The 21689-nt window shown below is 43.1% G+C and overlaps 1 protein-coding gene across 1 annotated transcript in view; it reads left to right on the forward strand.

Moving 5' to 3' along the window:
- Positions 1-21689, forward strand: part of LOC115088647 (neurofilament heavy polypeptide-like) — a 611587-nt gene that overhangs the window by 328606 nt on the left and 261292 nt on the right. The window contains exons 22-23 of the mRNA XM_029596909.1: positions 390-437; positions 13187-13231. Coding sequence (XP_029452769.1) covers positions 390-437; positions 13187-13231 — 93 coding nt within the window. The remainder of the gene's footprint in view (positions 1-389; positions 438-13186; positions 13232-21689) is intronic.

Consider the following 21689-nt stretch of genomic DNA (forward strand, 5'->3'; position numbering starts at 1 on the left):
AGCCTATTTTTTTTTTTTGCTATTTGAGCCAATCATTTTGGGATCTTTTCTGACCAAATTTTGTTTACAGTGGGGTTTTCCCCCCAGATTTTTCAGGTTATTTGTTTAGGAAAATAGTGTGTGAGATTCACAAAATACACTATTTGCCAAAATGGATAATCTAACAATTTTTGGAATGAACTGATATTTAGTTAAAATGATCCAACCCTAAAATCAGCTCATTTGGATGAATTTTACCATTTGTATTATCCAAATGTACATCCCTATTGGAAAGTATCCTTACCTGTACAGACAGGGACCCCGTACTACTTCTGTGTAACACTGTATCTGGGGGTCCATATTTGAATATGATAAATATATGCATCTCACGCTCATTATGTTTTCCACAGCTGAAGCTGAGAAACTGAAAAAAACAAGTTTGTCCAAGGATCTCTCAAGTATGTTAAATACAAGTCTTTTGCCTATGGTTGTGCATCCTGCAAGCTTTTAGAATGCCAGTTCCATACATTAGCTCTTAGAAATGCAGCTTTTCTGCCAGAAGTAAAGCCTTATAAGGCAGCATGGATGATCTGCTTTTACTGCTGTTGTCTAGCAGCTCCTTTGCTCAGCACCTGATCATTATGCCCTGTTGTCATGCTGTACCCTCTTTGAGGATATTTTTCACATCTTCCTGTGAGAGGCAGCTACAAGTTATCTGAAATTATTTGCTTATTTATATCTGGGCTAAGTATATTCCTTGTCTGATTTTTGAATTATTATGTGCCTTTGGGGGAGAGGGGGCATTATTTTACTTGTGAACAAAAGTCCAAAACTGTGTATTAGGGTTGAAAAAGAAAAAAAGTTCCACATGTTTTACCAGTGTGTTTAGAGGGAGGGTCTCTTTGTAGATTTCATTTGCCTAGAGACCAGCATTGTGAGCAGAAATTAGCAATTGTCTGCTTGTCTTCCTGTGAGAGGAAGCTACAAGCTATCTGAATTTTTTTTCCTGCAAGTAATCTCAACTATTTAGTTTCCACCCACCCCTGACTTTACTTTTCTTATATAGTATTCCCTAGACATAGTTAATTAACTTCAATTATTTCTCCTCCCATTACATAGTAGTTCCTTACAGCTCAGATAATAGTAAACTGTCATATCGCTTGTAAAAATTGGTTTTTATATTCTGCCTATTAATCTTTACTGGCTAACACTAATACTTTTAGCTTTTATTTTAAATACCTATTAAAAATCTTTGCTAGAGCCTACATTTTACCATACCTTATCCATAGGATTTTAAGGAATTAGTGATAAGTTAACAAAATGTCTTTCATTCAGTTCAACAACTGTGGTGCTTATGTCCCAAGGCCTACCATTTGGAGAATCAGAGGCTGTCCCTTTTGCCTTCAGCTGTCTGAAATTAAAATGGAGCTCATTCATCTAAGTGAGGAATTGTCTAGGTTTCAATTAACCTCCCCTTCCTTGAACCATCCTGTATCTCTCGCCCATCTCCCACAGAGGTTACAGAAACCCTGGAAAAATATGGTTTATAGTGGGCTCTGGTAGAACAAGACATGTGACAAATAGACACCCTCCTTCCCCAACTTTACAGCATCCTGAGCATCAACCCTATTCCCCCAGAAATGTCAGACATCCAGGATTCAAAAATCCAGGAACAATTGGATAAAGTGGGCTCTGGCAGAATAAGGCCTGTGATGAAGAGACACCCACTCTTCCCACTGTTACGCTTACATAATGTTTTTTCTGCATTGGAGAATTAAGAAACCTCAGCATTAGATTTTGAAGTGATTTCTAAAAGAGAAGTCACCCAATGCACCAAGAAGCCCTTCAACAGAATCGAATGTCATAAAAGAAAGCTGTTTCTGTTGGGAGACTCAGTCATCAAAGGAACCAGTTTGGAAGCACATTTTGATGATGACCCAACAGTTAAATGCCTTCCAGAAACCTCAGCTGGTAGAAATGCAAACCAGATAGTCCAAGTCATTGAAGAATAAAGTAGAAACGTTGATATCAATATTATCATCCATCTGGGGACAAATGGCCTCAATAGAAATGTTATCCATGAAGTACAGAAAAATTTCCAAAATCTAGGAAAGATGATAAGACACTTCAAAGACTATTGCCTTTTCAGAAGTATTACCTGTTCATGGATAGGGAAATGAGAAGCTATGCCATATAGATTTTAATTCCTGGCTCAAAACCTAGTGCACAGAAAGTGGTTTTGAATATATTGGAGGCTGGGGTCATGTATGGAGCAGTAAAAGGCTATATGGTAAGGATGGCCTACATTTGTTTGTTCAGGAAGGAGGATGCTGAGTGAGAAATTTAGATCATATATTATCAGACATTTAAACTAAACAATGGGGGTGGCAGGAGATGACCAATGAAATTGACATGTCATCCCCATTCCTTCGGAGCTCTGCTCTGGAACAATGAAGGACTTGCCTTAAGACCAAAACCTGGGAGACTGTGGAACCATAAATCCCTCTAACCTAATCTGTGACAAGCAAAATCTAAAACTTTCCCTGTTAATAACCCTCAGCAGAAAATTCCCTTAAAAATCCCCTTAAAAAAAGAGGTAGGAGGTGGCAATGTGAAAAGCATTGATAGTTGAGTAGGCTGCATGGTAATAGACCAGTGGAGCCTACCAATGCAGAGGAACCTACCCTGAGACCAGCGATTGGCCAGATATGTTTTGCTACCAATTAACTGCCGCCATCTTCCTGCACCCTGCAGACACGAGCTTCTCTTGACCGGCAGGAAAATCACTTAGCAGCCAGGTGAGGAGCCTGATGAGCCAGGCAAGGGCTTGGCGATTTTAGCCTGCCCCAATCCATCTTTGGGCTCCCTGAGGCACACAATCCCAAGAAAGGATGGACCCACTATAGAAAAAGGATATATAAAATTATACAAATGTATCTTGCTTGTTCTCATATAACACAGCAGCACATTTTTCAAATTTGCTTTCATAGAAAGCTTGTGGTATCATGCTCTGGAGTCTACTTTCGTAGGAAAAAAATGGGGAGCATTAAATGGGGGAATCATACTGGTAACTGGTTACAGCACTAAGAAAGCTGTACTGGCATAATTGTAAATACATTATATACTCCAAAAATTGTATATGCAAAACAGTAACCAGGGTGGGTAGCAAGATCCCAGATTAAACAACAATATTAATCCAAATAAGAGACAACACACCCAGCTGTTGGAACAAGCAAGCCCGCAGCTTCATTAACACTAACATAAATAATTATTGCTAGTACCTGAGCCATCTCTTGTGGGTCCCATGAAATGTGAGCGACAAACTGCTCAGAGAACATAAATCTTTCTACCCCATCAATCCTACTTGGCCCACCATGGGCCACAAAAGCCAAGTTCAGCCGATGAGGAGTAATGGCCAGGCATCTCTGGGTAGTCTGTCCTATGCAAGCATGGCTGCCTGCCCTTCGGGACACCTCAAGACCCCTTCTGGTATTCTAGTCTGCTGTGAACCATTGTCTAGCCACCAAGTAACATATAACATAGGCTGAGACCTGAATTCCTTAGTGTTCGACTCCATTCTCACCCTGCCCAAAGATGTTCTGCCCTCATCCCTGGTTTGGGTAACCTGTCACAGGATCTGGATCTTGTCCAGACTCACCAGACATAGAGCTGAGGCCCATGTCTTTCACCCAATAGTCCGCTTTAGGATGAAGAGGAAATAATCCTGACCCATGTCTGAAATGTGGACCCCCATTGCAGCAATACAATTACATGTATTCTGGAAGTGCCCAGCATTGTTGAACATAAAAACCGCCATGCTGGAGGACAAAATTGCCAACTTGCTTGGTAAGCTTAGCTGAGTCTCGCTTCCACAGGCAATCACGGAGTCATCAGTGACAAGGAAATATCCTAGTTCAAATGGTACAAAACTATGGCATCCAGAAGGTGATAAAGGTGAAGTTGTTTCTGATGTGTTCAAGCAGCTGCCAGCTCAAAAAGTGGCCCAGATCATTACCCTGAGGTAAATGACTATGATATCTAGAGTACTATATTTAGAGAGGAGATACCTTATGAGAGGAATGAACTAGACCTATCGCATGCTGCACTCATTGCTGCCAATCTCAAGTGGGGACACAGACTGCTTAGTTTTGCATGCCTCTTGGCCCTGAAGATGTAGGCATGGCCTGCACCCAGATTATCCATGGTCATTCTTCATCCCTGTGAAGATAAACAGAAAAATGTTAACAGATGCTGGCCAGCATGTCATCTGCCTCCTTGACATATGACTGATAAGCTGCTGAATGCTAATGACCAATGCGTTGTATGATGACTGTTGGTAATCCCAATGCAGCAGCACAAGATTCAGCACCTATTCTAAAGGAATGGATACCATATTTGTTAGAACAAATTCCGGAAGTCTCCAAAGATCTATTATGGACTATGATAAACTGATATCTGGTTAGTTGAAGTAGATTGGCATGAAATGAGACTTGATAGCCAAGCAGCCCTTACATTTCTGTTTGGGCAGGTGACTAGCCTGGAATCTCACATAGGCTAAACTGGTCATCCCTGTATAGCTGGTCAGTTTTGATTAACGTAATGTCAGTGCAAGTTTGCGCCCTGTTATGCATTGTAAGTATTATGTGGACTATGTTCAATTGTATTTTCTGGTCAAAGGCGATGTATTGGCAGCAATTTGTTGCACTTGGTAGTCCGCGGGTCAGGCCCACATACCACTGCTCTTACCTCCAGCCCGGCTCATTCATCCTGCCTTGCAACACTGTGGCCGGCCTTCCCGACTAGAGATGGCCATCCGATGTTGGCTGTTAGGCCGACACTACCACCTGCAGGGAAATTTCCCTAGGTTTGCATGCGCCCGACTTGCCATTACTTAAAGGACCTGTGGCAGAAAATCCCTGTAGTACCCTGTTAATGACATCAGAGCCCTCACAGTACTTAAGGCTGCCTCTCCTTGCAGTTATCGCCTCATCAATAGCTTGACTCTATCGGAGGATTGCATTGTCTCAGCGTTGTTCCTGTTCCTGGTTGCCAGTTCCTGTTGTGCTTGTTCCTGCTCCATGTTATTAGTTCCACTGCCCTGCTACTGGTTCCCAAGTTGGCAGTCCAGTCTGTGTTGCAGTTCTAATCTTCTTCGTGGTCAGTCTTCCCCTTGTCTGTCTTCAGCGTCTTCATTCCTGCTTGTGCTGGTTCCTCATCCTCTCCGTTCCTCATCACCTTGGATTGACTTTTGGCTTTTGACTTTGGATTGGACCTCGATGCTGCTTGACCACCACCTGCCACTGACCACTGCCTGTTTACTGTTTACAACTGAACTCTGCCTGCCACCAACTGGAAATCGACACTGATTAAACTCTGCCTGTCTCCAACTGCTGCCTGTACCTGACCAAGTTGCTTGATGAAATTTAATGAGGACATGTGCAGGGTGTTGCACATAGGGAAAAATAACCCTTGCTGTAGTTACACGATGTTAGGTTCCATATTAGGAATTACCACCCAGGAAAAAGATCTAGGCATCATAGTGGATAATACTTTAAAATTGTTGGCTCAGTGTACTGCAGCAGTCAAAAGCAAACAGAATGTTAGGAATTATTAGGAAGGGAATGGTTAATAGAATGGAAAATGTCATAATGCCTCTGTATTGCTCCATGGTGAAACCGCACCTTGAATACTGTGTACAATTCTGGTCACCACATGTCAAAAAAGATATAGTTGCAATGGAGAAGATACAGAGAAGGGAAACCGAAATGATAAAGGGGATGGAACATCTCCGCTATGAGGAAAGGCTGATGAGGGTAGGGCTGTTCAGCTTGGAGAAGAGATGGCTGAGGGGGGATATGATAGTCTTTAAGATCATGAGAGGTCTTGAACGAGTAGATGTGAATCAGTTATTTACACTTTTGGATAATAGAAGGACTAGGGGGCATTCCATGAAGTTAGCAAGTAGCACATTTAAAACTAATCGGAGAAAATTCTTTTTCACTCAACGCACAATAAAGCTCTGGAATTTTTTGCCAGAGGTTGTGGTTAGTGCAGATAGTGTAGCTGGGTTCAAAAAATGTTTGGATAAGTTCTTGGAGGAGAAGTCCATTAACTGCTATTAATAAAGTTTAGTTAGGGAATAGCCACTGTTATTAATTGCATCAGTAGCATGGGATCTTCTTAGTGTTTGGTTAATTGCCAGGTTCTTGTGGCCTGGTTTGGCCTCTGTTGGAAACAGGATGCTGGGCTTGATGGACCCTTGGTCTGACTCAGCATGGCAATTTCTTATATTCTTATGTTCTTATGCCTGCCGTGTGCCCTGACTGCTGCTGAACCCTGACTTTGTCTATCTTCTGCTCAGCACTGGCTTATATCCCTTCGACAATGGATCTTCATCTCCATAGAAGTCTGCACCTAAGTTCAGCCAGCCCCGGCACCCGAGGACTCAACCTAAGGGGAACGTGGGCTGGTATTGGTGAAGCTCCAGTTGGGCCTCTGCTTCAGCTAGCTTCACCTGCCAATGGTGGGGACCTGCAGGGCTCCTCCCTGCAGACTGCACCAACGCCACCTCGGCCCAAGAGTCCATGCCTGCAACACAATTGGTGAAATTTTCTCCTGTTTCTGTGCTGTCGGAAGTTGGAGGGAGGCTAATGTAGTGAATTTGAACTTTGTTAAGTCCCAGGCTCTGTGGATCTCCAGAAAGCTGAGGTCTCTTTGTCTGAATAGTATAACAGTAAATGTAAATGATACTGCATTTATGGAGCATATAAAAAATCTCGGATTTTGCTTTGACAGTTCCCTGAAATGTATTCCTCAATTAAAGTCAATGCTTTCAAGGGGCTACTTTAAATAAAAAATGCTGCATCATCTAAGGCAGTTTTTGGATCTTTCATAGTTTAGAACCGTAATGATTGTTTTTGTTTTAACATCTATTGATTACTGTAATTCGTTATACATTAGGCTGCCAAAGAATTGGCTACATGGGCTTCAACTGATGCAAAATTCTGCAGCTCATTTGGTGTTAAAAACAGTCCTGGTGGACCAGGTAGCCAATGCAGTTGCAAAAGCTGCATTGGCTACCTGTGCTGCAGCATATAAAATTCTAGGTACTAATTTTGATATTTAAGGCTTTGCAGTGTGATTTCCCACATACCTAGAAAAGTTATTTAAGCTCTATATTCCATCTAGGAATTTACGTACTTTGGGTCAGTGCTTACTGGAGGTTCCTGCTGTAGGGACTATGCAACTACAGGAGACTATTTTCTGTATAGAAGCCAAGCTCTAGAATAATTTGCCGGAGGTATTTAGAGCATTGCAGAATATAAAAGTATTCCGAAAACAGCTTAAGGCAGGTCTATTTAAGGAAGCCTTTGGGTAGTGTGGGTTCTTTGATAGTGTGATGATGTAGCCCAGGAATGGAAGATGAGTCTGTTCGAAAATACACTTCTCTAATTTTGCGTAGAGGTGATTGTCTCTGAGGCGTTGGAGGATGGTTTGAACAGGTCTTTGAAAAAGATCAGTATATCATCCAGATATACCATGACAAATGAGTATAGTAGGTCCCGGAAGATCTCCTGAAAGACCGCAGGGGCATTACAAAGTCTGAAAGGCATTACTACATACTTGCAGTGGCCATCCCTCGTATTGAAGGTGGACTTCCAGATGTCTTCAGGCTGGATTCATACAAGATTCAAGATTGTATGCCCCTCGGATATTTAACTTTGTAAAGATCTGGGCTCCTTGTAAGCGATCAAATAGTTCGCTAATGAGTGGCAGAGGGTAACAATCCTTGCAAGTCATGGCATTTAACCCACGGTAGTCGATGCAAGGAAGTACACTGCCATCTTTCTTTTTCATGAAGAAGAATCCGGCTTCGGCCGAGAAATTGGAGGGTCTTATGAATCCTTTATTCAGGTTCTCTTTAATGTACTCTGACATAGCTTGGGTTTACGGAAGTGAGAGGGGACAGGTTCTGCCCCCTCTCACTTTGGGAGGCAAAGTGCTTGGTAGGAGCTCAATGGGGCAATTTAATTTTCAGAACGGAGGCAGAATGTCAGCATTTTGTTTGGAGAACACATCTTTGAAGTAAGAATATGGAGCAGGTAACCCGGTAAGGGTTGTAGCGTTCAGGATAGTAAGCGCTGGAGACACTTGTCGCAGACAGCGGTTCTGGCACTGGGGTCCCCACTGAATTAACTACAGGGATTGCCAGTTGAAGTGGGGTGCGTGTACCTGGAGCCAAGGAAGTCCTAGGATTACCAGATGCGTAGAACACTTCAAGATGAACAGAGAGATTTCTTCTTCATGGAGAGTTCCCACGGTAAGATGGAAGGATACGGTGCGATGAGTAATGCATCCGGGGAGGTGCTCTCCCTGGATTGATGTGAATCAAAGAGGTACTTCCAGAGGTTGAACAGGAATCTGGCGTAGTGTGACGATATTGTCCAGAATAAAATTGTCACTCGCCCCAGTGTCCACGAGTACGGTAGTGGCAAAGGAGCATGATTCCCTAAAGAGGGACACAGGGAGTAATAATTGGGGGCCACTAAAAGTCGCGCCCAAGCTTGGGACCCCTGCTGAGATCAGGCTCTGCATTTTCCAGGATGTACAGGGCAGGTTTGCAGGAGATATCCGGAACCACCACAGTATAGGCAAAGGCCTTGTTTCTTATGTTGGAGGTGCTCTTCAGGGGATAAGTGCCCGCAATTAATCTGCATTGGCTCCTCTGGTGATGGAGGAGGTGCCGGTAAGGCCTTCAACTGTGGACTCGTAGCATGAGCTGGACATAAGGCAGAAAACTGGGGGATCTTTATTTCCTGGTATCGCTGATGTAGGCGATGGTCAGTCTTGCCAACCGGGGAAATCAGGTCATCAAGAGATGTGGGAATCTCACGAGCAGTCAGCTCGTCCTTGAGGGCAGGAGACAAGCCGTCCAGATAGATTGCCCATAGGCAGACCTCTTGCCACCCTAGTTCTGTGGCTAGTGTTCTGAATTGTACCGTGAATTCGGAGAGCGAATGCGAGCCTTGACGGAGGTGGAGAAGCTGATGACCCGCGACCGCCTGTCGGCCGGGATCCTCGAAGGTCCACTTGAAAATGGAAATGAAATGGGAGAGATGATGGAGGATATCATCAGAACACTCTCAAAGTGAGGAAGCCCATGCCAGGGCCTTCCCTTCAAGGCATGAGAGGATGAAGGTGATCTTGGTTGTCTCACTGGGAAACAGTGAAGGCTGTACTGTGAATTGCATAAAACATTGGTTGATGAAGCCTCAGCAGAGGCGTGGATCCCCATTAAAATGGGGTGGAGCTGGGAGAGCCAATGATGCTCACAGGGGCAGAGTTTGAGCCAAACCCCCTGAATTGGCCATAACAGAATCCTTTAATTGAGACTAGTCTCTTCACAGATTAAATCAGTGCTTCAATGGTTCGCTGCTGTTCTCGGACATGAGAGGCTAGGCCAGGGATGGCCTGCAAGGCGGGAGACTCTACCAAGCCCTTGGCCTTGGCAACCTGTTGCGCTGGAGGTGGACCCAGTATATGACCCAGTATATGAAATCCAGAACCTATACCTGAAACTCTGCAGTACAATGATTGCTGTTTCCTTTTGAGGGTAGACAGAAAGGCAGGATTCTAGGTTGAACCAGCTCACGGGTATTGGGGCATGGTTAAGAGCTAAGTCTTCATTTCCAGGGCTCCCAGATCCTTTCTTGGGGCACCCAGTGGTTAGGTGCTGCACAGCTCATACGGTGCATATGTTCTTATATTTACTGTCCTGGACTGAGTATCCATTTCTATTGTATTGCCAACATGCATCTGCCATTACAGAATTACGTCTCACCTTGGCCATGACGCTAGTGGTACAATGAAAGAAATGACTGTGTGACTGCCCTTTAGTAGACCTCTCTGTCATTTGTGTCAGCCATACCTCCACATTGTGAGAGCCATACTAGGGGTGCCCGCTATTCTTTCCCTAAAAAAATCATCATAATTGAGCCAAGCAAAACCCTTCTATGTTGAGCAAATGCTCACAATGATGTTCAAATAGGACTACATAACTGAGAAGGGTCATTCCTGCCCAAAATAGGCTCTAGTCATTCAAATGACCTGACCCATGATTTGAGATTTCATGGAACTTTCCTGCCCCTTCCGGGTCGTTCATGCTCTGTATGGTTTCTGCTGTCAGAACCTTGCTTCTTATGTGCTTCTAATAAACTGAAAATACCTATATATTGCCTATACCTGATTCGCTACCTCATGGGTTGAAGCATTCCCTGCCACAACTGTTTGCTGGTGTTCTAGACAGGAAGCTCACCACCCAATGTCGGCGAGGCAGTATCAGTTCCCACAACTGAAAATCTCCTAGAGGCTGAGGAGCTCGAAGATGTGCTCTTCCTACTCGAGGATCTTGAACCTCGAGAACACTTGCCCTTGTGGATCCACTTTTTTCTAAGGTTCTGCAACTTGTGCTTGGTAGCAGACTCTGTTGTCACCATTGCTGGGTCAGATGTGTGGGCAATAACAGACTCACCAACTGTGGAAGCTGTGGGTGGCAGTTCCATCTCTCTCTTGGACATTGATACAGACTCTGCCAACTGCTCCTCAACAGACACTCCTGCATGAGTTGTCTCAAGGTGTTTGCTCTGGGGTGTGCACATACTAAGTGATTGCTGAATACATGACCTACTAAAGAAACTGGCTGTGTCTTCCCAGTTATCTGCCCATGGATTTGCCTGGAAGTGAACCATCTTCCTTGGCTGTTTCTCATCAGGCTACCCCACCTGTCCTTCCCCACTAATCCAGCCATGTGTAGAACCCACTTCTGGTGGTAGTGCCACCAGAAGTCCCACAATGGGCTGTCATGGAGACCTTAAAGTCCAACTAACCCCATAAGGGGCTATGTGAAGGGTATGCAGCATGCTGCCCGAACTCCCTCAAAAAGCCTGAAGGAAAACTCCCTTGGCAGTCCAAATCACTAGATGTTTTTATTGTTTTTTATTGTTCTTATTTTTCTTATTTGTGTTGTACATTGCTTTGGAAGATCTTATTGTTAGATCTGGAGAGTGATTCATAAATCTTTTCAAATAAATAAAATAAATGAGGGTGAGCTGCCAGCACAGGGAGGGGGGGTAGCAGGATGGTTAGCCGAGAGTAAGTTACTCCTCTCTTTGGGTTGGCAACCCCAGACTCCCGTCCAGAGTCCTGCATTGCCGCATCACCACCTGCACCAGACATTCCGAACACTCACTAAGAAACTGAGTTCTGGAAGCCTGCAGTCCATCACACCATCCCCCAGCTGGTTTTGCTGCATTGCATCAGGAAGCAGGGACCCAATCCTATCTCCATGACCAGTGTCCCTAGCTCTGCCTTACCCACCTGTCTGACCAGGAGGTTCAGGGTGGGAATATGTGATGGCCCTGGAGCGAGTCAGCATTCCCATCTCAGCCCTAACATCACATCTTATAGAAGTAGCTGTCCCCCATCGGGACACACAGTGAACCAGGAGCTACTGGCCTGGACCCACGAGGCATGGTTGCCTTGTTTTCCTGTCCTGAATCAAAAAATTCCAGTCCTTGGCTTTAATTAAATGTAGACCAAAGTCACTAGCTAATGGTGGAAGGCAGCGTACTAATTATTAGGGTGGGAGGGGGGGAGGGGCGGTAATTGTGCCTCAATTTGGAGTGCATCTATAATCAATCAAATGTTCTTTTTTTTTTTTTTTTTTTACTTCCTAGTGTCTTGCTGGGAGAGTACTTTCAACACAATTGTTTGTTTTTTTCAAGCCAACAGTAAGGAGACAAATTCAGATGGACCTACCTTAAGAGAAACGTGGCTGACAGTGTGGGACACTGGAAAGAAGGCGATCATAGGAGCTCTGTCCTATTTCAGTCCTGAAGCCCCTTCCGCCCTTTCCTTCCCACTGCATTCAAATTACCTAATCGAGGCCGCGGATGGGAGGGAAGCATTCATGGTCCATTCCTGATGCTTCTAATATTATCGAGCTGCCGGGTGCACTGGAGCCTCTGGGAACAGAGGCCCAAAGTGCAATCCAGCATGTCCCAGCATGCTCCCCTCTCGCATATCCACACAGCCAGCCAAACTGGAAACGGCGTACCGGCCTTGTGTCTCCTGTGTCGCCGCGTGGCCTCATAGCATTGGGGGACCAGTTCTGACCTCCCCAATGAACCCCTCCTCTGTCTCTCCCCATCAGGTCAAGCCTGGGACACTCAGTTACTGCCTTATTATTGCAAAGTATAGTTACAAAAACACAAATAAAACATCAAAAGTTCTAGGGCAAGGCACCATCACCAAGGCATAAGAAAAGAGCAAAAATATAGGCAAATATCACCCAAAAGGTTTTCCACATCCTGAATTGATAACAATCTTCTGCCTCAGAAGTCCACGGATCAGTGAATCCTTTAATCCTTCTTGAAGCAAAGATGCCAAAACCCTGGAGGTGTTTAACCCAGAGAGAAACGCTGGAAATGTTTGCTTGTGAATGCATCTTTTGCCATTTTTTTTTAAGAAGGATTAAAGGATTTACTGAACCATGGATCCTTGAGGCATGAGATTTGTATCTCTCTGAAACAGTGACCATTGTCGGGGCAGGATTTGTAATGCAATCTCATGGAAACAGTTTGAAAAGTCTCTTTTTTTTTCTCAGAATGGGAAACAGTAGAATTGTGCTCTTATCAAAAACCTTGTACCTTGTTTTGCAAAATAATTTAAATGTATCTACATTTTCCAAAGCTCATAAAGTATTGGCTTTTGATTTTCAGCTAAGGCATTTAAAATCATTTTAAGCTGGAATGAGAACCAGAACCATAAAATTCAGTTTCGCTACTTTTGAAAGGCATTTACAAAAAAAAAAAAAAGAAAACAGCCCTTTGATCCATAAAGATATTAGTAACTTTTCTTCATGATACCCAAAACCCTATTAAAATATCTTACCTGAAACATATTGCATTTTGTATTTTGAAGTTAAAACCCATTTTAGCATGACTGTGCGTGGAGGGAAATAGAAAAGATCATTTTCATTAAGCGCTGAAAACCTCTTTGTTATGCAGGATGCATCATTCAGTCATATATTCTTATTTTAATATTCTTGAAAACATAGCTCCAATAAATTGTTATTTATTCTGCGTATCCATGACTGTGAATATTATGACAGACCATTTTATATGCCTTTGATTTCCCTGATTTGCAGAATCTAAGCAAGATAAAGAAGTTTCTGCAGCTTCAGTTAAGAAAGGTAAGTCTGATGAAATCAGACTGCAAAAGTCACAAATCTCTTATTCCTCAAAGCTTTCTGGTTTATTTTTTTTTGGGTGGGGGGGGAGGTTTACAGCAGCTAAAGAAATAGAATTGAATAAGTGGAAGAATAATGAACTCTATCACAAGTTCCACTTGATTCTGGATGTCTGTTTATTTAAGTTCACATTTTTAAGCCTAGCACTTTCCTTTTCTTTTGTGGTATGCCGAGTTCAAGTGTGCAATATTTGACAAGTTATGTTTTTGGGGGGTTTTTTGCATGGCTGTAATTAGGGCTCTAATTTACCAAGCACTATTCTCCATGCAAAGAATGGAAGAATGCATTTGAGAAATAGGACTGAGAAATGAAAGAGTACTATAGTCCTATAATAACGGGTCTCGTTTCCTTCTACATGGCAAAATAGCCACAAATAAATCAAGCCAGGACCTTAAAAGAAAGATTGTTAATTTGCACATTTTGGGCTAAATTTTCAAAGAGCTAAAGTTGGATGCCTAGGTCCGATGTTAAGCACATGGGGCGGATTTTTAAAGGGATACACGCGTAACCCTTTTAAAACCCTCCTGCGCATGCAGAGCCTATTTTGCATAGGCTCGGCGCCGCGCACATGTCCCGGGGCTTGAAAAAATTGGCGGGGAGTGGGCGGGCCGGGGGCAGGGGCGGGACTGAGGCCTCCGGCACAGCGGTCGTGCCAGAGGCTCGCGCGCTGGCCTACACCTGCCCAGAGGCAGGCGTAAATAAAGAATTAAAGGTAGGGGGAGGATTTAGGTAGGGCTGGGGGATGGGTTAGATAGGAGAAAGGAGGGGAAGGTGGAGGGGAGGAAGGAAAGTTCCCTCCGAGGCCACTCGGATTTCGGAGCAGCCTCGGAGTGAATGGGGAAAGCCATCGGGGCTCCCCTAGGGCTTGGTGCGCGCAAGGTGCATAAGTGTGCACCCCCTTGCGCGCGCCAACCCCGGATTTTATAACATGCACGCGGCTGCGCGCGCATGTTATAAAATTGGGTGTAGATTTGTGCACGCCGGGTTGCGCACACAAACCTCGCCCGCGTGTAGATTACAAAATCTGCCCCATAATATTCAGTGTCAAAATGTGGAGAGAATTTTTAGACAGCTAGATTCTTAATCTTTGTGCTGCAGTTGCACCATATAGACACATACTATCCTAGGAATACAACCTTTGGATTCATAATATTTTAGGGGTTCATGCCCTTTTAGATACATAATATTCTAGGTACATAAAAAATAAGTCATAAGAACATAAGAATTGCATGCTAGGTGAAACCAAGTTCCATTGAGCCCAGCATCCTGTCTCTGAAAGTAGCCAATTCACATCGCAAGTACTTGGCAGATCCCATAGATATAATTCCTGTTACTCATTCCCAGGAATATCAATAGCTTTCTTTTCTCTACCTGGCTAATAATATATTATGGACTATTCCTTCAAGAATATGTACAAACCTCTTTTAAGCCCAGCTATGCTAGTCACCTTAATCATGTCCTCTGGCAAAAGATTCCACAGCTTGACAGTGCACTGAGTGAAAAAGTACTTTCTATGTTTTGGTTTGAATCTGCTGGGTGTTAGTATTATTTGAAAGGGTAACTAATCATCCTTTATTTACCCATTTCATACCATTCATGATTTTATAAATTGCTATCATGTCCCCTCTCAGCTGTCTCTTTTCCAAGATGAAGAGCCTAGCTTGCGTAAGCTTCTCATCATAGCAGAGATATTTCATCCCCTTTATCATTTTGGTTGCCCTTCTCTGTATCTTTTCTGTCTTTCTTGAGATGAGGCGACCAGAATTGCATACAATACTCAAAGTGCACATGCCTCAATTCAAAGGCAATGTGATGCTTGCTATTTTATTCTCCATTCCTTTTGGATTGGCACAGTAACATTTTTATTTTAATTTTTGACTGCTGCCACGTACTGCACCAAGGATATCAACATATTGTCCACAGTGACTCCATGGTGTTTTTCCTGGGTAGTGACTCTCAATAAAGAACCCAGCATTGTGCACCTGCAGGTGGGATTATTTTTCTCTACATGCAAGACTTTGCACTTTTCCACATTAAATTTCATCTGCCATTAAGTTGCCCACTCTCCTAGTATCACAAGGTCCTTTTGCAGTTACTTGCTATCTGCTACCATTTGAGTTATTTTATATCACCTGAAATTTGATTACATCACTCATTGGTCCCTTTTATAGATCATTTATGAATATGTTAAACAGCACAGGTCCCAATACTGATCCCTGTGGTACTCACTGTGGGCATCCAGCAATGATTCCCTTGTAGGAGACTCTTGCCCTGATTCCAGCCGGGACCTCTTCAACCATGAGTCCTAAGAAGATCTCTTCCCCCCTTGCCATTTTTCACCTCATAATAGGCCTTGTGCATAATAAGCACAAATTCCATGAAGAATTCCTGTCCCCTAGTTTTCAAGGGCTCCTGCCCTCTCATGGGTCTGTGCACAACAATTCTGATGCAGCTGATGAATGCCAGGATCATGCTGTGATCACCTTCTCAGATAGCAACAACGCAAGGAACATAGTCACCATACTTCATGGGGCTCCAATGCTGACTGCTGCACCACCCTTTTCTCTGTTGAACTAAGTCCTGCCTGCCTCCTTTAGGCCTCACCACCATCATCATCACAGACCTTTCCGAAGGAGCCAGCTATGGGGGTCATTTATCAAAATGCGGTAAGGCGTTTTCGCATGCGATCGCACCATATCGTATGGTACAATGCAAATACTGGGAGGAGTAGGGGCGGATGCAAATTCAAAACCTGGGTGGAGAGTGGGCTGGGTTAGCCTGCCTGCGAAGAGGTATCGCAGAGCCATAACGCCAATTTTAACAACACGTCTTTCAGATGCGTTAGGCTGTGCGATAGCAGCCAGGACCATGCGGTGACTTACCTTCGCCATGCATTCTGTAAGGCTTATGTCAGACAATTGGAAGGCTCCAAGGGGGGGGGGGGGTGGGGGGAGAGAGAGAGAGAGAGAGAGAGAGAGAGAGAGAGAGAGAGAGAGAGAGAGAGAGAGAGAGAGAGAGAGAGAGAGAGAGAGAGAGAGAGAGAGAGACCTGGCCATAAAGCATGTCCTGTAGATAGGTATTTGTATCCCTAGGATAGGCCCACCTAGTAACTCGAGGTGGGGATTAGATAAGAGTGTAGGGGGTTAGGGGCCACTTTCACATTGTACATGAGACGTATGAACAGAACAGTGGTCTCTTGTGAAGATTAGCTGGCCTTTGGAGTGAGGAAACTCACTCCAAGATGAGATTTGGGCAATGTTCTCTCAACCTAGCTTGGTGGACTCTCTGTAACATCTCAATGGACTCTCTGTAACATCTCAATGGACTCTCTGTAACATCTTGATGGACTCTCTGTAACATCTCAACCTAGCTTGATGGACTCTCTGTAACATCAAACTAGGTTGAGAGAACATTGCCCAAATCTCATCTTGGAGTGAGTTTCCTCACTCCGAAGGCCAGCTAATCTTCACAAGAGACCACTGTTCTGTTCGTACGTCTCATGTAGAATGTGAAAGTGGCCCCTAACCCCCTACACTCTTATCTAATCCCCACCTCGAGTTACTAGGTGGGCCTACCATAGGGATAGAAATACCTACCTATGGGCCATGACATTATGGCCAGTCTCTCTCTCTCTCTCTCTCTCTCTCTCTCTCTCTCTCTCTCTCTCTCTCTCTCTCTCTCTCTCTCTCTCTCTCTCTCTCTCCCTCTCCCTCTCCCTCTCCCTCCCCAGTGGTTGCATGCAGGACATACATCAGGTTTGGCACTTATCACAGAATATGAAGTGGTATCACAATGTGCACTAACTTAGCTCTTCACACAGGTACATTTCACAAAATGTGATAAACACTACATTAGCATAGACCACGCCCCTTTTGCTATCAAATGCGGTACTTACCGCATTTTGATAAATCTAGGCCTATGTTAGGCTGCCAGCGTGCACTCCCCAATGTTATCACCCTCTGCATAACAGTTTCTTATTAGGGAACCAGTGGAGAAGCCAAGAGAGAAGCAGAGGTCCTTGAGAAGGAAGATCAACCTCAAAGACTGTTAGCCATAGTTTCAGACTCATTCTGGCAATCAGTGGAAAAAATCAATCAGAAATAGGCAGTTGCCCCAGGAGCCCACTTAACTTTCCTGCTGAACCAAACTGGACTTCTGTCATCTGCTGGAGGAAGAGAACTACTGACAATGTCTTTTTCTGTACCAGACTATAGAGGGAAGAGGATGTCAGTGACAAATTTTTTCTCTCTGACTCTGCTGATAGAAAGAAGAAATCCCACAAATCTGGACTATTTGGCAGAATAAATCTCAGTATAGAATGGATTGACTATAAGAAAACATTGAGAGCATTCCATTGAATTGGATATTAGAGTTCCTAGAAATGTATAAAATATACCCTGGACTGAGAATGCATTAACAGGCTGAGTCATTAGATAGCTAGTCTTTTTCTTACTCATCTTGGTTCATTAGAGTTATATTGCATCAGTAAATTGCTCACAACAGCTATAAACTACATTAAACATTGCTTTAAATTTATGGTTTGACATATAGAAACAGTTCTGTGTCAAAAGTCTTAAAACACCTTATTTCACTTTACAGATACATTGCTATCTGAGTACCCAGCATTACTAGCCCTGTCTACTGTTTATCCTTTAGCGGCGTGTTGACAGCTAGGGCTGACATTTGGAGGGTGTGGAGTCCAAGGCAAATCAACAACAGGGGCTTTGGAATGCTGAAAATGTGGGGCCCATGACAGTCACCCTCTTCACTGCCCCCCACTCCCCACCACTAAGGATGGTCCTTGCAGACAGCTGAGCAATCTTTTTTTGCAGTGGTCCCAACTGTCTGGTTCAAGGTCTGGTCTTGGGGGTATTAGTATGCAGCAGTTCAGCTGTACCCATGACTTTGGTAGGAGACAGATTCATGACATACTTGTCATCCAGAAACATCTCATCATAGTCCAGAGTCAACATGACAAGAAATGTTAAAGATGGGCTCCTGGATAAATCTACACGCAGGCTCTAAAGATACAGAGTGGAAGACAGGGATGCCCAATCCTTTGTCTTAGACCCCATTTTAAGAAGTTCATGGGCCTTATCAGTTTCTTCATGTGAATGCTTAGGATCCAAAATTAGGCAATGTGATTGGATATACCATAGTTTATTAAGCAATAGCAGTTTCAGTCTCAGTACAGCTTACAGTACCTATCTTGTCAAGATAGGTACTGTAAGCTGTGAAGGACTTCAAAGGGGCGTGGGATAAACACTGTGGATCCATAAATTCAAGAGGCCGCCAATGAAGAGTGGGGGACTCGCCAGAATGATGGCTACTGCCTGGAGACAATACCCTTATTCAATAAACATATACATGGTTACTTTGACTCCAACATCACTCTAAGCTTCAACAGCAAGAAGAAATATGGAAAAAAGGATTTGCACTCACAAAGAGGGGAGTAGCTGGCTTGTTACAGCGGTTACTACCCCAAACCAAATAAGCCTGATACTTCACTTTCAATGCATATCCAGCATAGTTCTCTGCTTCAACGGCAGGGCTGAAGAAAAACTGATACTTCACACATTCAGCAGAGCTCTCTGCTTCAACGGCAGGGGAGAAGAAAAAAGGGTTCGCACTCACAAAGCGGGGAGTAGCTGGCTTGTTACGGCGGTTACTACCCCAAACCAAATGTGCCTGATACTTCACTTTCGATGCATATCCAGCATGGCTCTCTGCTTCAACGGCATGGGAGAAAGACTGATACATCACGCATTTCCAGCATAGCTCTCTGCTTCAATGGCAGGGGAAAAGAAAAACAACCAATAAGGGCTGTATAACATAGTCTGGGTAAAACAAATAAGCATGGGTGTAGCTTGCTTATTGCGGCGGTTACTACCCCTACTACCCCTAACTAATCAAGCTAGACATTTCACTTGGATGCAGTTCCATCACTGCTCTCTACATTAATGGTGGGGGTGGAAGGGAAATAGAACCAAGAGCTAAGAGAAACAGATAAGTATGAGAGAAAAAATGTGTGAGGCTTGCTGGGCAGACTGGATGGGCCGTTTGGTCTTCATCTGCCGTCATTTCTATGTTTCTATGTTTCTCTGTTTGTCTTGCTCTTGGAAACTGGTTTGGATCAAGTAGCACACAGCTCCTTTATTGGTAACCTGGGCTAGTTACTACACTAAAGTGCATCTGAATTATGAAGATAGACAATTGGTCATGCCTAACATCAAAATACAGCAAGGAATATTTCAGGGAGATTCTTTCTTACTACTCGTAAACTGTCTGGCACTGAATCTGCTTAGTATGCTTATTAACTCTTTGGCTACAGACTCAGCTTTTATTCCATCGACACTAATGATCCACAGATAATAGCACACCTATTTGTAGATTAATCATTACAGCTTCTGTAATCATCACTTAGTGGATCAACTCCAAATAGTGAAGGCCTTCTCAGATGACATCAGAATGTTGTTCGACTGGATAAATGTGCTAAGGTATCTTCTTTAAAGGAAAACTAAAACTGAAACATCTTTCTAACAGAAGATAGTCATATAAAGGAAATCAAGCAGAGAGGTATACATAGATATGAGAGAACAGATCAGCAACAAATACGATAGGAGTCTTATACTGATTTTGAAAAGTGCTTTAACAGCATGGAATAAAATGTAAGCCAACAATCAGTTTGCAATTCCTGCAGACTGGCCCCATACATATCTCAAAAAAGAATGTAAGACCAAGAAAACTCCTCCATGCCCATGAAGTAATCCCAAAAGTAGAAGGAGGAATGGGTCTCATAGAAATAGATTATTCCTACAGATCTACTATTATAGGCCTTCAGGCATGCTTAACAGATACAAATAAAGTTAAAGTGAATGGCCACAATTAGTGTCCATTCTTGGAAAAGCATTCTGATGAACAGGAGGAATTAATGTGAATCCACCAGCACATGAGAGTAAGAAATAACAGAATTTGCATAACAAGAAAAAAGCTCTTTAAAGGATCAGACCAGAAAACAAGGAAAAACAATTGACAAATATACAACAGAGTGGGAAATACAAAGAGTTACTTCAGAAACCCCAAGTAGATCAAAAGGTGACACAACATGGTTATAGAGAGATGAAGTTGAACTTAAGGATGAGAGATTGATAATCGCAGCACGTGTCAGTGGACTACAAAAAAAAAAGATGGTTCACAGCAGCATAGAAGAACAATGGTAAAAACAGACAAATGTAGATTCTGTAAAACAGAAATAGAAACAGGTATACATCTCATTGCTGGGTATGACATGCTGATGTCAACAGACCTGCAAACAGAAAGGCAGTACAAGATGGCATGGCTTATCCACTGGAAACTATCTAAACATTATAACATTGCTCTACAGAAAATCACCTGGGTTCATGAATTTAACGGAAACGAAGAGAAAAAGAAGTTGTGATCACCTGGGATATTCTCATTTCAAGAGATAAAAAGCTTGATGCTGGAAAACTAGACTTGTGGTTAAGTAGTAAAAAAAAACACAAAAGGGCATTGCTCATAGAAGTGTCGGTACCAAATGTCTATTCTGTGGAGTATTATATATGGAAAAAAGATCTTCAAGTAATTAGGGAGGTCATTGGAGGCCATTGCATTGGGTTCCACTGGCTTGATTACAAAGAACTTCCAGCTGCACCTTGATATGTTGCCTATACATATTACATCTTATGAACTCCAGAAGGAGGTTGTTTTTGGCACAAAGTAAGTATTTAAGTATTAAGAAGAGTAATAGCAGTAAATCTGAGACTTAGATCATTCTAGCATACCCTGGCTGGGGAATGAGGTTCATTCCTGTCAGGGTATGGTCCAAACAAAGCCATTTGGAAACAGGGATCTTCACTGAATAAGATAGCAAATAGGGACTTTATGGAAAGTTTTGCAGTGTTAGACAAAGGAAACTTATTTTTTCAAAGGTCCACACACTCCAGCTTCTATAAAGTGACAACTATGACATGCCAGTTTCTATGTTCTTTTACTGATTTTTTTCCCATCTGTCCAAATTGTAGCACGTTTTCACCTAATTAAAACATCTCTTGTAACTCATTTAGCAGAAATACTGTCTCCAAAAACCCTGCTTCTAGAACGATTCTGAATAATCCTTTTCTTCTTAACCCTAGTTGTCAATGTGAAGACAGTATGACTGATGAATGCAGCATTTACATCATCTTGGCAGTTTGCTGAATTGAAAAATCATTGATAGAATTTGACTGCAGTCTTATTATTTTTTTTATATATTGAATCAAATGTTTGGTAGCAAGCTTTTGATAACTGCTTTCAGAGTAGATCAGCAGGTTTTTACAGATGAGGAGAGTCGCTGTTATAGAGCTCTGTGTAGTTTGACCTGATGCATCTCCTTTTGTTGCTT

Source organism: Rhinatrema bivittatum, chromosome 3 (genome assembly GCF_901001135.1).
Source record: "Rhinatrema bivittatum chromosome 3, aRhiBiv1.1, whole genome shotgun sequence".
In the NCBI taxonomy this organism is placed as follows: domain Eukaryota; kingdom Metazoa; phylum Chordata; class Amphibia; order Gymnophiona; family Rhinatrematidae; genus Rhinatrema; species Rhinatrema bivittatum.